The sequence below is a fragment of the Lipomyces oligophaga genome (genome assembly GCF_038497815.1).
Source record: "Lipomyces oligophaga strain CBS 7107 unplaced genomic scaffold V1516scaffold_1, whole genome shotgun sequence".
NCBI classification, from domain to species: Eukaryota; Fungi; Ascomycota; class Lipomycetes; order Lipomycetales; family Lipomycetaceae; genus Lipomyces; species [Lipomyces] oligophaga.
In genome coordinates, this window is record NW_027117785.1 from 1,381,531 (window position 1) to 1,395,475 (window position 13,945).

At 42.7% G+C, this 13,945-nt stretch overlaps 5 protein-coding genes and 2 non-coding genes across 7 annotated transcripts; 5 read left to right on the top strand and 2 right to left on the bottom strand.

Annotated features, from left to right (window-relative positions):
- Positions 1-503: 503 nt before the first annotated feature.
- Positions 504-590, top strand: V1516DRAFT_t2. The gene has a single exon. It is a non-coding gene; the product is annotated as a tRNA-Trp (tRNA).
- A 796-nt stretch (positions 591-1,386) lies between these two features.
- Positions 1,387-1,473, top strand: V1516DRAFT_t3. The gene has a single exon. It is a non-coding gene; the product is annotated as a tRNA-Trp (tRNA).
- A 1,627-nt stretch (positions 1,474-3,100) lies between these two features.
- V1516DRAFT_668624 (P-loop containing nucleoside triphosphate hydrolase protein) lies at positions 3,101-4,219 on the top strand. Its single transcript, XM_066921031.1, has 2 exons — positions 3,101-3,250; positions 3,302-4,219. Exons 1-2 carry the CDS (start codon positions 3,238-3,240, stop codon positions 4,150-4,152), a joined length of 864 nt encoding a protein of 287 aa, XP_066779988.1. The 5' UTR covers positions 3,101-3,237; the 3' UTR covers positions 4,153-4,219.
- A 188-nt stretch (positions 4,220-4,407) lies between these two features.
- Positions 4,408-6,128, top strand: V1516DRAFT_668625 (WD40-repeat-containing domain protein). Its single transcript, XM_066921032.1, has 2 exons — positions 4,408-4,727; positions 4,779-6,128. The coding sequence occupies exons 1-2, from the start codon at positions 4,463-4,465 to the stop codon at positions 6,044-6,046; spliced, it is 1,533 nt and encodes a 510-aa protein (XP_066779989.1). The 5' UTR covers positions 4,408-4,462; the 3' UTR covers positions 6,047-6,128.
- Positions 6,129-6,298: 170 nt separating this feature from the next.
- V1516DRAFT_668628 (Ste50p) lies at positions 6,299-8,300 on the top strand. The gene is made up of 2 exons (XM_066921033.1): positions 6,299-7,008; positions 7,070-8,300. The coding sequence occupies exons 1-2, from the start codon at positions 6,475-6,477 to the stop codon at positions 8,006-8,008; spliced, it is 1,473 nt and encodes a 490-aa protein (XP_066779990.1). The 5' UTR covers positions 6,299-6,474; the 3' UTR covers positions 8,009-8,300.
- On the bottom strand, positions 8,110-10,482 carry V1516DRAFT_668632 (2-oxoacid dehydrogenases acyltransferase-domain-containing protein). The gene is made up of 4 exons (XM_066921034.1): positions 10,268-10,482; positions 10,085-10,155; positions 9,734-9,957; positions 8,110-9,675 (listed from the first exon to the last, which is right to left on the bottom strand). The coding sequence occupies exons 1-4, from the start codon at positions 10,330-10,332 to the stop codon at positions 8,578-8,580; spliced, it is 1,458 nt and encodes a 485-aa protein (XP_066779991.1). The 5' UTR covers positions 10,333-10,482; the 3' UTR covers positions 8,110-8,577.
- Positions 10,483-11,321: 839 nt separating this feature from the next.
- V1516DRAFT_661882 (glycoside hydrolase superfamily) lies at positions 11,322-13,872 on the bottom strand (the record flags this gene model as incomplete). Its single annotated transcript, XM_066920400.1, has 2 exons — positions 11,322-11,957; positions 12,007-13,872. 2 exons carry the CDS (start codon positions 13,870-13,872, stop codon positions 11,322-11,324), a joined length of 2,502 nt encoding a protein of 833 aa, XP_066779992.1.
- Between the last annotated feature and the right edge of the window lie 73 nt (positions 13,873-13,945).

Genomic DNA, 13,945 nt, shown 5'->3' on the forward strand with positions numbered 1-13,945 from the left:
TGGTTGCATACACGCACTGTCTTCCACTGCAAAACCTCCAAAATTCACATTTCAATACATACATACTTATCTTTATTGCGCTAATAAGATTAACTTAGGGGTCGTAGCCTTTAGTTTTGAAATCTGAATTTTATTCGTATCTATGTCTGTTCATATGTCCTCCAAGCACTCAAAATTTTCATTTTAAACAAGCATTGCAGTTAAATTAATGTAAAACTAATGTATAATATTTTCTCCTTTGATGATTTTGAGCTTTAATGCGACGACTGTTTTTGATCTACTTACAGTGCCTCATTCGCCGAGAGCGAAGAAAGTGTCTCAAAACTTTTTGTGGAGTCGCATAGAAGTTTCAATAACATTGGAGTATAGAAGTAATACACTTTCAAATCTCTTTAGCACAGTATTATAAAATCTCTATCATAAGCAAAACTAGATTGGAAATCCAAATGATTTACCTCCATTCTATGGCTAACTAGGACTAAATCGACCTATGAACTTTAATTGAAGCGGTGGCTCAATGGTAGAGCTTTCGACTCCAGTATTAAATGGTGATAATCGAAGGGTTGCAGGTTCAATTCCTGTCCGTTTCATTTTTTTTCTCTGTCCAATCCAACTCTTCTCAAAAAAAATCATATTTGAATTCTTCTTATCCAAAAGCTATGCTGGATATGAAACGAATTTTTGCTGAGACAATTGAAGTTATCGATAGTTGCAGGTTATAACTGTTAGGTACAAGAACACAGAGGAACAAAATAATATTGCAGCTATGAACCTCATTTAGCTGTGGCTAGCTGACCTATAGAAATTTCAACTCGATATGAACTTTGAGTATTTTTGCCAAGAATCCGATTTCATTCTAGAGAACTATCGCTAACAACTCCAACAACTCCAACTATCTAGAGGGTAAAAATTATCCAGGACTTGTGATCTGGAGGTATGCTCTAGGAGCCGTAGTCTATAGTATAGATTGAAATTAACCGTTTAACATATATCCTGCTAACTTAATGCTGTTATCTCTAACAAATCGAACGAATCGGATCTGTAGCTATACTAAAAGATTAATCTAGTTATGAGTATTGACACTTCATATACTGTTGAATCAAATGATGTTTCATAGTGGGGATAAGTCTAACTTATCTTTACTATAATGATACTCAATTGATAAGTGACGTTGGATCTTCATGTTTCCTAGTCAGTCACTAAAAAAGCTTACGGCAAATTTGCTATAATAGAGAGTCTGCGCCCTTGTTTTTTTTTAGCTTTTTCTCTGAAAGATAATCTTAGAAGAGCAAAATTCCAAGATATCCATCCGAGACATAAGCAAGTTGATCACATATTAAAACCTATGCTGTATGGATAAAAATTGATAAGCAATAGTATAAATATGAAGCGGTGGCTCAATGGTAGAGCTTTCGACTCCAGTATTAAATGGTGATAATCGAAGGGTTGCAGGTTCAATTCCTGTCCGTTTCATAATTTTTGCTCCTCACATGAAATGTAATAATAATTCACTAGAAATGAATTTTGCTTATATGTACGGAAAATTTCAGGATTGTTTTATTGTGTCTTTCATTCCTAAAATGGTTTGCTGATAATTGGCAGGAAAGCTTTCCAAACTAGATTTTGGAAGGTATTGACCAATCTTGACAAATAGCTGCAGAGGTGATGTTATAAAAAGTCAAGCAGAACAAACTATAGATAAATAAAAAAATTTAGTTTCAAATTTACTAAGTAATTATGCTCGGTCTTGGTCAAAATTTTAATGAGAAATTTCCATCCCCCATATTACAATCAAATTCTGTTTCATCAATTCATTATTATGCCCTGCATATCCCCTGATCTTTTGAGAGTGAAAAGTTCGATGGAATTCTGCTAATGCTCTTCCCTAATATAATAAGTTTACCGATATCAACTGAATTTTGGTCAGTAAGAGCTTATTGATACATAAGTATACCCCTGGCTTTGATCTCGTGCGAAACTAGCTTTCCCCAAACCAGAGGGTATCAGGGAGTAAGTGATGCCTCAAGTAGGTGTGCCCCGAGCGATTGCAAGCAAAAATAAATTATTCAAATGAATTAGCATTGGAGAGGAGTATCCGGAAACGCACTGATGTTCAATCAATGGGGTTATATTGTCGGAAATCTGGTTAACTGCTGAAGATGGCGAGTAACCTCAGCCCCAGCAACGGCGTATCTGCAAGGGGGTCGGGTGAAATACAACCATGTTACATCTGAGAAGGGCCAAAGATCCTATCTATAACGATGAAAGTGATTAGAAACGATTACTTTTTACGCAGATTTTAAGGGAGCAGAAGATGATTATACTCTGAGTATATCACGACGGTAAACCCGTTTTGTAACGAGTTTTCTGCGCCTCTAGGTAAAAATATATTAGTTAATCTTACAACTCGCCTATCTCTCAGCTTTCCCAGTCAAAGCGGGAGCTAGTAAACCAAATCCCAGGCCAATCTGTAGAAACTCTCTTGTTCAAGTAAATAGCCTTACCATTAGCTATCGAATCATTACAGTGACTCTCCAGTGCGAATGACTGATACCTACATCCCTTGCATTTCTCAAACCAGGGATCTAGGTTTCCGTTGACAAAGTGACAGCAGCGCTGCAGTGGTGTTTTATGTTTCTCCACCGCCCGATATCTTCAGTCTCGAGGTGCACGTCAAAGTTTACCAGTTCACAGCGCTAATAATCCTCAGCCTTCTCCTCTCGGCTACAAAGCTTTGACGCCAACCAGGGTCCGATCATGTTCGTCGTACTATCACATACAAGAATAAAAAAATATCAAGGGGTATGGAGAGCTGACATATTTTAGCAAATCTCGCCGCTCCCATACTTTGATCCAGTCTCACAACTTCAATCTCCTTGCTATTTCCTCCTTGAACTACTTATTAGAAAGCTAGACCTTTAATCGATTCGCCTAATGTAGGGTATCCTAAGTATAAACCGGACACTTTCAAGCTAACATGCATAGGCCCTATTCGATAAGTCCTCGAAAAATTTCAATTGTTCTTCTGGGCGAGGGAGGTATGTTTAAAAGCACATTGCACATTACATTATCGGTGTGAGTGCTAAGAACCACATTAGGAACCGGCAAATCTTGCATAACTATGAGATTTGTTCGGAAGCTTTGGATGGAAGAATACGATCCGACTATTGGTTAGTTACAAACCTTTCTCGTTCGAGAAGTAGTCTAATCGACTGTGCAGAGGACTCCTATACTGCTATGAGAAATATCGGTAACTAGTTTTGTCTCCACAGGCTCACAATTATATGCTGATATGTTATAGGAGGAACAATATATCAATTGGATATTGTAGACACAGCAGGACAGGAAGAATACCGAGGCCTGCTCAGCAGTGTTTGGCAGGTAGGCAAAGCTGCGGATGCATACCTGCTCGTATACGACATAACAGACCCATATACTCTAAAGGCGCTAGACGAATTCGATCTTCTAATACGAGAAGGAGAGGAAGCAAAAGGACCATCATATCGCCCACCGCCTGTCAAATTGGTAGTTGGAAACAAGTGCGATCTAAAAGACTACCGAGCAGTGCCAGCAGACTTAGGACATCGATGGGCTAGGAAACACGATTGTGGTAGGTATTTCAAAAATATGCAGGAACGTTTTAACAAGATATCGACAGGCTTTATGGAGACAAGCTCACTAGCCAATATCAATATAGAAGAGGCATTTGAAAGTATCGTTAGAAAGGTAGCTGAGCGACAACTACTGGAACAGGATGGACTAGAGGACCCAGAAATCACTTCAACGTCTTCACAACCTGAACCTCTTGAAATAAAATCATTGACATCTGTTCAAAGCCTACAGGGGCTTCCTGCTCTTCCACCTTTACCATCGAACAGCAGCTATCGAAGTCGAAAGTCTTCTCGAATTTCAACAGGATCGCAATCGAACAGTTCAACAAATGCGTATAATTCTGGCTCTCAAACAACGACAACTTCCTCCCCGGTTCTGGCTGGCTCACATTCAGCCTATGAGATCAAACCTTTGAGGCTACCACCGAAGGAAATGTCGTCTGAAAACCGAGACCCAATCATTCCTCAAAGCAAGGAGCTCAGTAAACAGCCAACAAAACTTAACAGAACGGGTAGTGAGACCTGTTGTATAGTAATGTAAACAATTAGACGCTCTGATGAAAAAATTGTACGATATAGACGAATTAATGAAAAAGTCTACCAAAAACAAGCGGGACCAGACAGTTTTGTATAAGTTTGCAATTGTACACTTCTGGGCCTGGGCTGCTCAGAAACTGGCTTCCAAGAGAGCAAATATTGGGGTTCGTTTCTATTGTATGCCGGAGAGCTGCTGGGACGAATTCAATTAAATGCCGAAGTCCCAACGATGACAGAAAAAATTAGCTGGATCCTCTGTAGCAAGTTCATTTTATCACCACATTTTATTGTTCGATACAGAGATTTAGCATAAGATGTCCAAACGAAGAGCTGAGGAAGAAGAAGACACAGAAAGTGGTGTTTCTCAATCTACTCCGCTCAAAAATGGAGAAAGAGAGGGGGTAAAAGGTGTCGAGAATGAAGATTCTCAAATGGGAGAGTTTGAAGACCCATACGAAGATGAATTCGAGAGCGAAAACGAAGTAGAGGAAGACGAAATTATCGAACTTGTAGATGAAGATGAGGGTGAGGCAACTGCGGAATCCAATGCCGTAAGTGAGCATAAGCCAGACAAAAAAGGTGAGATTTTTCACGATTCATCCGAATTATTTTTGCTAATCTAAGAAACAGAGGGGCCAAGAATTTTCCTACCGAATCTAGATCAACTTGGAAAGGACGAAATTTTAGAGCCTGACCCAACAGTATATGAAATGCTACATCGAATCAATTTAAACTGGCCGTGTCTCTCATTTGACATATTGGCAGATAATCTTGGAGAGGAGCGGAGAGATTACCCCAAGACTACTTACTTTGTCGCTAGCACTCAAGCTAAGAGAAAAAAGGAAAATGAAATCACCGTTATCAAGCTCACTGATTTGAGTAAAACCTTGGAAAATGACTCCGATGATGAGAATGAAGTTGACGAAGATGCTGTTGACAGTGATCCAGTTTTAGAGTCGCGATCATTGCCAACAGTTGATACAACTAATCGCATCCGAGTTTCCCCTCACGCAGCAAATACTGGCGAATATTTAACTGCGTCTCTGTCAGAATGTGGAGACGTTTATATTTGGGATTTGTCACCTCACATGAATGCGTTTAACACCCCAGGTGCTTCGATTACGAAGGCTCAAAACCGGCCAGTGCATACGATTCGAGCACATGGAGGAGTTGAAGGTTATGCTGTTGATTGGTCACCACATGCAGTCAGTGGTCAGTTGCTTACTGGTGACGTGACGGGTCGCATCCATCTCACAACTAGAGGAACCAGTAATTGGACTACAGACAAAACTCCTTTCATGGGCCATGAAGATGGCGCTAGCGTCGAAGAAATACAATGGAGTCAAAGTGAAAAATCTGTTTTTGCTAGCGGTGGGAGTGATGGATATATCAGAGTGTGGGATGTTCGAAGTAAGAAGCACAAACCTGCTCTTTCAGTCTTTGCGTCGTCGTCGGATGTGAATGTAATGTCTTGGAGTAAATCTGTATCTTACTTATTGGCCAGTGGACACGACGATGGCTCTTGGGGTATTTGGGACCTAAGAACATTCACCGGGAGCTCGAATGGGGCGAACATACAACCTGCAGCGTCATTTAGTTTCAACAAATCCCCTATTACTTCGATTGAATTTCACCCTACGGAGGAAAGTGTTGTTGCAGTATCGTCGGCAGACAATACCGTTATGCTCTGGGATCTATCCGTCGAAGCAGACGACGAAGAAATAGCCATGCAAAAGCGACAGGACTCTGCAGGTCAGCTAGACAATATTCCTGCACAGCTACTATTTGTGCACTGGCAAAGAGATGTAAAGGAGGTGCACTGGCACAAGCAGATTCCAGGCATGCTCATGAGTACTGGAGGAGATGGAATGAGTGTTTGGAAGAGTATAAGTGTTTAGATTGTGGATTTTCTACTTGAAATATTTTAAAAGCTCTACCTGTGATCAAAAGTATTTGTAATAGAAATTCTGTATTGACTGGCCCACTGCCGCCAGTTCTACCGGCTGGTTTAGTTTGCTTTGGTTGCTCTCTCAAAGAGGTGCCGCACGAGCGTACAAAACCCAGAGACACCCCATTTTCTTACTGAGTACGGCGTTTCGTAATTGTATAAGGAGTGCGCGCCCAGCTTTCAGACACCAACTTCATGTACACAACTAGTTATTTTGGAAACTCTCTTACATCTGCAGGTGACACTATAACATTTTCTGCGTTTGTGCTGCTTTACTGATTTTCCGGTGTGGTTAACTGAAATTGGCACGAACAACCGACTCCCCGCAGTACCGGTCTCTCACGATCCGTGTCGTGGGATCAGACGAGCGTTCACCATATGGCACCTTTAATCTCAGTTACTCGGGATTCTACGCAGCCGCTAGCTGGAGGAGGAGCTGGGTCCGGATCAAAGCCATCGATTTTGACGTGGGATATCAAAGCAGTATGTTCCTGGCTTGAAGAGTTAGGATTGAGCCAATATCAGGAAGCGTTTGTTGAGAATGAAATTACTGGGGACGTTCTTGTTCATCTCGATCATGACTTCTTGAAAGAGCTGGACGTCCAAGCTGTCGGTCATCGATTGCACATTTTGCGGGCGATATATAACATCAAGATGTCAGAACATATTCCAATTGAACCCGGTCAGTTCGTTCCAGTCGCGGTGCAAGAAGAAGGTGCTGCCAACACGGGAGACCGAGAACTGGTAGATGTTGATCGACTAATGCGGTCACTGGAACTCCGAGATAGGAGATTACTATACGCAGAACAAGATATAAAAAGGCTCTCTGACAATTGGTCACGTCTGCGCGATGACTATGCAAGACTTCGAGAAGACCTATTACCTATTTTCAAGATGGTCAAAGAATCTGAGGTGTGTAATTCAAAACTATCAGTTTTGAGAAATTAGGCCTGTACTAACTGTATATATGCAGCCTTTACCTACGCCTGGGACTGGCCAAGGGCCACCGCACCATCAGTACCACGGACCGACTCGGCACTCGATGTTTGTTCCTTCATCGCAGCCAATTGACTCAAATTTGAGCAAAACTCCATCAGCCTTCTTTTCTGTGAAAAATAACTTAGTAAATGCAAATACTTCTACCAGTGGTGTTGGAAGTAACAACAGTTCGCCCACACATCAACCAAACTGGATTGTCGACGCACCACCAATGGTGCCTACACAATCTTCTAACACGAACAATTTGTCGCAAACTGGAACCGGATCTTCCACAGTGTCACCAACTTTTTATGGCCATTCGCCTTCTCCAACAGGCAACACGCCACAAACTGCAGGACTGGGAAGTAGAAGGACATCGACGATGGTTGCTCCGACTGGATCAGGTACAAATACGACAAGTATAGTGAGTATGAGCAATTCGCCGGCCACAGTTCCACCCGGATTCCAGCTGCAACAGCCGCCACTTAGCTTTGCGAGTCATAGACGGCGGAACTCGCCACCACCAATGTCTACCGTTCAATCGACTTATGCACCGTCTGTAGCGCCGACAATACACTCACCTTCATCCATAGGCCAGCAGCAAACTTCTTCTGCATCTAACTCTGGAGGCTCCTCTCTCTCGTTATCGGAAGCAATTAAACGGTTTCGATTCAAACCAGACGATCCTTGTTACAAAGTATTACCCGCAGTATTAAAGGGCCACCGAATTAACGACGATTGGCGGCAGTATGCCTTACTAGTTTGTTTCGGCGATCAGGAACGGGTTCTTGGGCTCGACGAGAAACCGCTGGGTGTCTTCAAAGAACTGCAAGACCAAGGGCAGCAGCCTGTATTTATGCTACGGGCTATCCAGGGCTACAAGCATGATCAGCAGGGCGCTCTTGTGACTGGTACTCCCGGCGGTGTTTTGTAACTAGCATACATTCATTCATATAATTGCTTAGATTAGGACTCGAATATGATTCTGGGGCTCATTTGTTTAAATTTATCTGTTTTTCATTTCAATTCTTGATACCGGAGTTTTCTTATTGTTATTGTTGTATTGATTTACTTATCATTACCTTCTTTTGGTTAATTTAGAGCAAAATTTTCGACAAAAATATAGTGGTTAATAGAACGACTTCAGTTTGGCCGTAATATCAAACTCATTAGAAATAAAAATATCAGATTAATCTTAGCTAAAAATAAATAAACAAAGAATGAACAAAGAAAATTTAAAACAAAAATAGTTACGTGCGAGTTCGAATGAAGATCATGGACAGCAGAAAAATTCCAGTAGAGATTTTCTTTTATCTATAATCTCTTCTATATATCAAAAACAAAAGAAAAGACAAAAGAAAATCCAATTTATCCCAAATGTGTATTGAGCAAAGTTACTGGATAATTTGCTTTTCATCATTTGTTTAAGAGAATTGTTGTCTGAAAAATATAAACACTGAACTGCCATCAATTTGTTCGATTTTTTACTGGCGCTTCTCTCTTCTACAACAGAAGCTCAAGCGGATTTTCAATAATACGTTTAAACGCTTTTATCCATTCACCACCTGTAGCGCCGTCAACGACACGATGATCGAAAGATGCAGTAACAGTCATGACACTTTCAAACTTGATGCCACCATCTTCATCTTCAACTGCGCGACGCTCGACTGTACCAACAGCAAGAATTGCACTTTGAGGAGGGTTGATGATTGAAGTGAAGCTAGACACAGCAGGATTCATACCCATATTGGAAATCGTGATCGTACCGCCAGAGTACTCCTCAGGCTTGAGTTTGCCATCACGCGCACGCTTACCAAGATCTTTGACTTCAGCCGAAATTGCTGCAAGTCCCTTGGCATGGGCGCTCTTGACAATAGGAGTGATTAGTCCTGTCGGAGTCGAAACCGCAACAGAAACATCAACAACCGAATATTGGCGAATGACACCCTCGGCTTCAATCCAGGCCGAGTTAGCAGCTGGGACTTGCAATGACGCCAGCGCCATTGCTTTCACTAAAATGTCATTTACAGATAGCTTGTATCTACCATCGGCTGTTGAATTGAGTGATTCACGGAGCTTCAGGAGCTTCGAAACAGTCAAAGTGGTACTAACATAGTAGTGAGGAGACGTAAGCACAGATTGTGTGAGGCGACTGGCAATTGTCTTGCGCATGGAGGTGATCGGGATATCTGTATAGCTAGCTGAAACTGGTGCAGAGGGAGCAGGCGCTTGAGAAGATACAGCAGACGATGCAGCAGGAGAAGGCGCCTGCGCCGGCTTCCAGTTCTCGACGTCCCGTTTAATGATCCGACCTCCAGGGCCGGATCCCTTGATGTCCTTGAGTGGAATTCCTTGCTCAAGAGCAATGCTCTTGGCAATAGGAGAAGCAAAAATTCTGCCTGCTGGAGAAACAACAGATGAAGCAGCAGAAGCAGATGAAGGAGCAGGCGACGAAGCAGGTGCAGCAGCAGCAGTGGTAGCAGGCTCTTCAGCAGGCACGGAGGCAGCAGGAGCAGCAGGAGCCGAAGCCGGGGAGTCTCCCAAGGAAAAATCAGCAAAGGCAGCGACATCATCCTCATTCGAAACATAAACACCGATGGGCTAATTGCGGAATGTTAGTACGCTCTCTTATATCTTTGGCGGACTGAGATCATCGAACCTTGCCTACTGGAACTTCCTTAGCACCTTCTTCGACGAGAATCTTTGCGAGGAAACCATCATCCTGAAATTCAAAGTCCATCTGAGCTTTGTCGGTTTCGATCTCTACTAAGATATCACCAGGTGCCAGAGAATCACCAATAGATTTCTGCCATTTTCCGACGTTTCCCATGGTCATGGTTGGAGATAGAGCGGGCATGTCAATGACAGTGTGCGGCGGGTAGGCTGGAGAAACAAGGTCAGCAGAGCTCGAGCAATTAGACAGCTGCAATTCTGAATATAAATCAAGCATGGTTGTAGAATGGTAGAAGTAATATAAAGGGACTGGAGAAACATAGAACAGGTAACTCACACTTGGAAGCATATAGTCGGATCAGATTCGGGAGGACCAGCCTCGAGGAAGAAGGAATGCGCATGCAGTTACTAAACGGAAAAATTAGCATTAACACAAGTAGGGCATCAGTCCCGGCGCAATTCACAACCAATATTAGAATGGCAGGGCACCAGTAGAACAGGAATAAAAATCTGAACTTACGAGAAGCCGGCACGGCGGACGCCTGCAGTTGCGGATGCCAGACGTGCGACAGCTATAGCAGACATTGCACAGACAGCGGGCAAGGATAATTCGAAGAGCAGTTATGCGTCGATTAAACGAAAGATCTAGACAGAACTCAAAAGAGAGCGATTCAGCAGACACAACAAAACTGTAGAAAGTCGGCAATTGAGTAGAATCGGAATAAAATCTAAATGTAACAGAGAGAGCTCTCAGCTGTTTGTCGACCGGCCGCGATCAACCAAGCGTTCTTACTGCGGGAGTCGGGACGTAACCCTAGACCTGCACCTATGCTGAGCGGGCCTCCCCCCACCGAGGGCATCGAGAAAAAGTGACTACGGCAAACAACGGCCTAGAGAGCGAGCTACGAAAAAAATCATCCGAAAAGATCGCACTGTTCTGCAGTTTACTTCTGTAGAGATTTCGTGCAGTTCCAAATTATATTTGTTAAGTACAGAAACAATTAAAAAACACGATCCGGATCAGCTGTTGCTCGTAGTCCAGACCCAAATAGGAAAAAAACCCATTGAATCCCACCGGATCAGCAAAAGAACATTCGGCAACACGGCAACAATTGCCAATTCGAAATGTTGCAAATTAACTGAAAGGTATGCAAACTATTTCAAACTTCAGATTTCGCTTCCTGCGCGGTTCCTGTTTGTTCTTCTTTCTCAATTCTGGTTGGTCTATTTCAGCGCAATGCCCCACCCCCGCTTCCCCGCCCCCGCCCAACCCGTTCATGGTCAAGTGTTAATTCTGTTCCATGAATACATAAATGTAGATATGTATACGATAGTTTGGAACGATCGGTATTGGGCAGCATGCAAATATTGGCCATCGGTGACTATAGTCTGCTGTATTGAGCGACTCGGAGAGGAGCCAGCATCGTATAGCTAACGCATTAGTACCTTCTGAAACCGCGGCAAGTGTTGGAGCCGTACAGAAGCTGCTTGCACTCGTTCTTGAAGACGATCAGTGACAGCTCCTGGTTAGCAATGCAGTCCTAATATCACCATTTTTTTATAAATAACTAAATCTATGTCGATTCTTGATTTTTCATGTAGTATTCAACCGAAAATAAAGTATCCTCGGTTAGAGATCCGTTCACAACTTTCAATTCAAATATATCATCTGGACCAGCTAAATCTATCCCATTATCATGAAATTCAACAGTACCAGAATCCGCTTCAATCGCAACTCCCTTTACGGGAAAGTCGGATCTGATCTTGACTGTCTTGTTATCCACTATTTCTGTAGTAACTTTTGTACTCTGACTGAATTTCAAATACTTTAGAGGCTGGGGCCAATCAAAAGCACGGCCAACTTCGAATCCATGAGAATCAATCAGCTGTGCAAACACGAAAACATATGGACTTGGCTCGATCTTATACCCAGTAATAAGCTCGGTTGACTGATTAGGAAGCAGCTGTACCAACAGATTCTCTGACATCACAACCTTTCCCGAATGTACTTCGATTACTTGATATCTGAACTGAAGGCTTTCACATTTTAAAGTCGAGTTCACTCCCCAAATATCAATTGTGTCGTCATTATTTCTGTACATACCAATTTGGATTTTTGCACATTCTCGCTTAATTGCGAAGTATGCCAATTTTGGACGTTTGAAAAAATCGCAGATAGCCCAGGAAGTAACTGGCCAACAATCATCCAGCTATTCACACGTTAATACATCTCAGTTCGACTCGCAAAAAAAAACATACCTGCCAAACCAATGCTCCCGCAACATACTCCCGGCCGGAACCTCTCCACTCTCGTCTCCAGCAGCGATATGCATAAGCCAAGCATTCTGCTTGCATGAGTTGAGTCGCATAAATCCAACTAGCAAGATTCATATCCGTCACACGAAGGTTTTCCATAACATACAGTGCTAGTCGTCGTTCAAATCCGTCCGCTTTATCATGATGATCCATCGTCTTCGATTGGGGATACAATTCGTCAGGATCCGTAATCATAGCCTGGATAGTTTGCAGTTTAGGGAACGCAAGCATACCAAACTCAGACACAAACCTACCACTGAGCTTTGCCCAGTCCTGATATTTTTCCTGCGTTCCATGCCACACATTCCATTGATGGATATCTCCTATACTCCTGTCTTTTGTCGTTGCACCCCCATATGGTGAACCGCGGTGATAATATATACCAGGGTAGTGCTTTTCAGTCACATGGGGTAAGATTTTTTCGTAGTATTCTCGAGCAGGGAAATCAGTCTTCGTCAAGTCGCCGGGAGTATCAATTTTTATTCCATTTGCCTCTGCGACCTGATAGTCTTCATTATTTCCTGCGAACAGCACCACGGAACAATAATTACGTAGTCGGCAGACTTGTTGCTCTGCCTCCAGGCTGATACTTTCAGCTAAATCGGAGCAATAAGGATACAACCCGCAACCAAACATGAAATCTTGCCAGACGAGAATCCCATATTGATCACACAGCTCGTAGAAAATGTCATATTCATAAACGCCACCTCCCCAAATTCGAAGCATATCTTGGTTCCCATCGACGGCCAATCTGATCCAGTCCTTATAGTCCCTTTCGGTGAGAGCAGTATGGAAACTATGAGCGGGAATCCAGTTAGAGCCTGCGCAGAAAACCGGTATATTGTTAATTTTAAAGTAGAAAGAAGTCCCACTCTGGTCGGTCAGTTGCTCTTGAATGACTTCAGCTCGACGGAATCCAGCTTTACGTTCAAACGTCGAAATAACTTGGCGGTCTCGTGATAGCAGACTGATATAAAATGAGTACAGCGGTTGCGGCCCATATTTGTGCGGATACCATAAATGGGGACTTTCAATATCAATGGGCACTGTCACGATCGAATCACTGCCCTTGACATTTGTCCTTGCAACTAATTCGCCACTCTCATCGTTCACCTGCACGATTATCTCACTGTATTCTCCAGACGCATACACCAACACTTTGATATGAACCAGATCCAGTGATTCTTCCACGTCGGTTAAAATACCGACATCGGTAATGCTAGCATCATATACATCCAGTTTTACAGGTGAAAAAATGCCACATGTCAGTAGAACCGGTCCCCAATCCCAGCCATAATGATATTGGGCCTTCCGAACGTACAGTCTTGAAGCATCTCCATTCCAACATGGCAATACATTAGCCTTGCTTTCAAGCTCTTTTCCTTTTAAATAAGTGGATTCAAATAAAATGGAGAGCGAGTTTTTCCCGTTTCGAATAATTTCAGTAACATCAACACGATGATTTTGAAACATGTTGTTGGACGTAAGTATCTTGGTATCGTTCAACACCACGGTCGCAAACGTATCCAACCCACCAAACACCAAATCAGCGTGCTGGAGGTGACTATCATACGTGAACTCGGTTATATATTCCCAGTCAGACTCGCCAATCCATTGAACTAAATTTTCATTTCTGTCTAAAAAAGGATCTGGGATCACACCTCGCGATATCAGATCTGTGTGAATCAGTGCCGTACCTCGGCCATTCTTCACACTTGGCTCGAATTCCCTCGAAATATACTTCTCGTAGCCGGAAGGCGTTTTCACGCACCTCCACATCCAATCTGAAATAATTGTAGAGGTTCCCATTATTTCATCGCTTGGTAGAACATTTTGAATAGTTTATATTGGATGAAGGAAATCGTTCCGCCCATTAGGGGAG

What these genes read in the sequence shown, in the direction of transcription:
- V1516DRAFT_668632 (XM_066921034.1), bottom strand. Translation starts at nt 10,332, where the DNA reads ATGTCTGCTATAGCTGTCGCACGTCTGGCATCCGCAACTGCAGGCGTC. An exon ending in GTCCGCCGTGCCGGCTTCTC is followed by an intron (nt 10,156 to 10,267) that starts GTAAGTTCAGAT and finishes TTTTCCGTTTAG; the next exon opens with TAACTGCATGCGCATTCCTT. An exon ending in CCGACTATATGCTTCCAAGT is followed by an intron (nt 9,958 to 10,084) that starts GTGAGTTACCTG and finishes TTGTTTCTCCAG; the next exon opens with CCTACCCGCCGCACACTGTC.
- V1516DRAFT_668625 (XM_066921032.1), top strand. Translation starts at nt 4,463, where the DNA reads ATGTCCAAACGAAGAGCTGAGGAAGAAGAAGACACAGAAAGTGGTGTT. An exon ending in GCATAAGCCAGACAAAAAAG is followed by an intron (nt 4,728 to 4,778) that starts GTGAGATTTTTC and finishes TCTAAGAAACAG; the next exon opens with AGGGGCCAAGAATTTTCCTA.
- V1516DRAFT_668628 (XM_066921033.1), top strand. Translation starts at nt 6,475, where the DNA reads ATGGCACCTTTAATCTCAGTTACTCGGGATTCTACGCAGCCGCTAGCT. An exon ending in AGATGGTCAAAGAATCTGAG is followed by an intron (nt 7,009 to 7,069) that starts GTGTGTAATTCA and finishes GTATATATGCAG; the next exon opens with CCTTTACCTACGCCTGGGAC.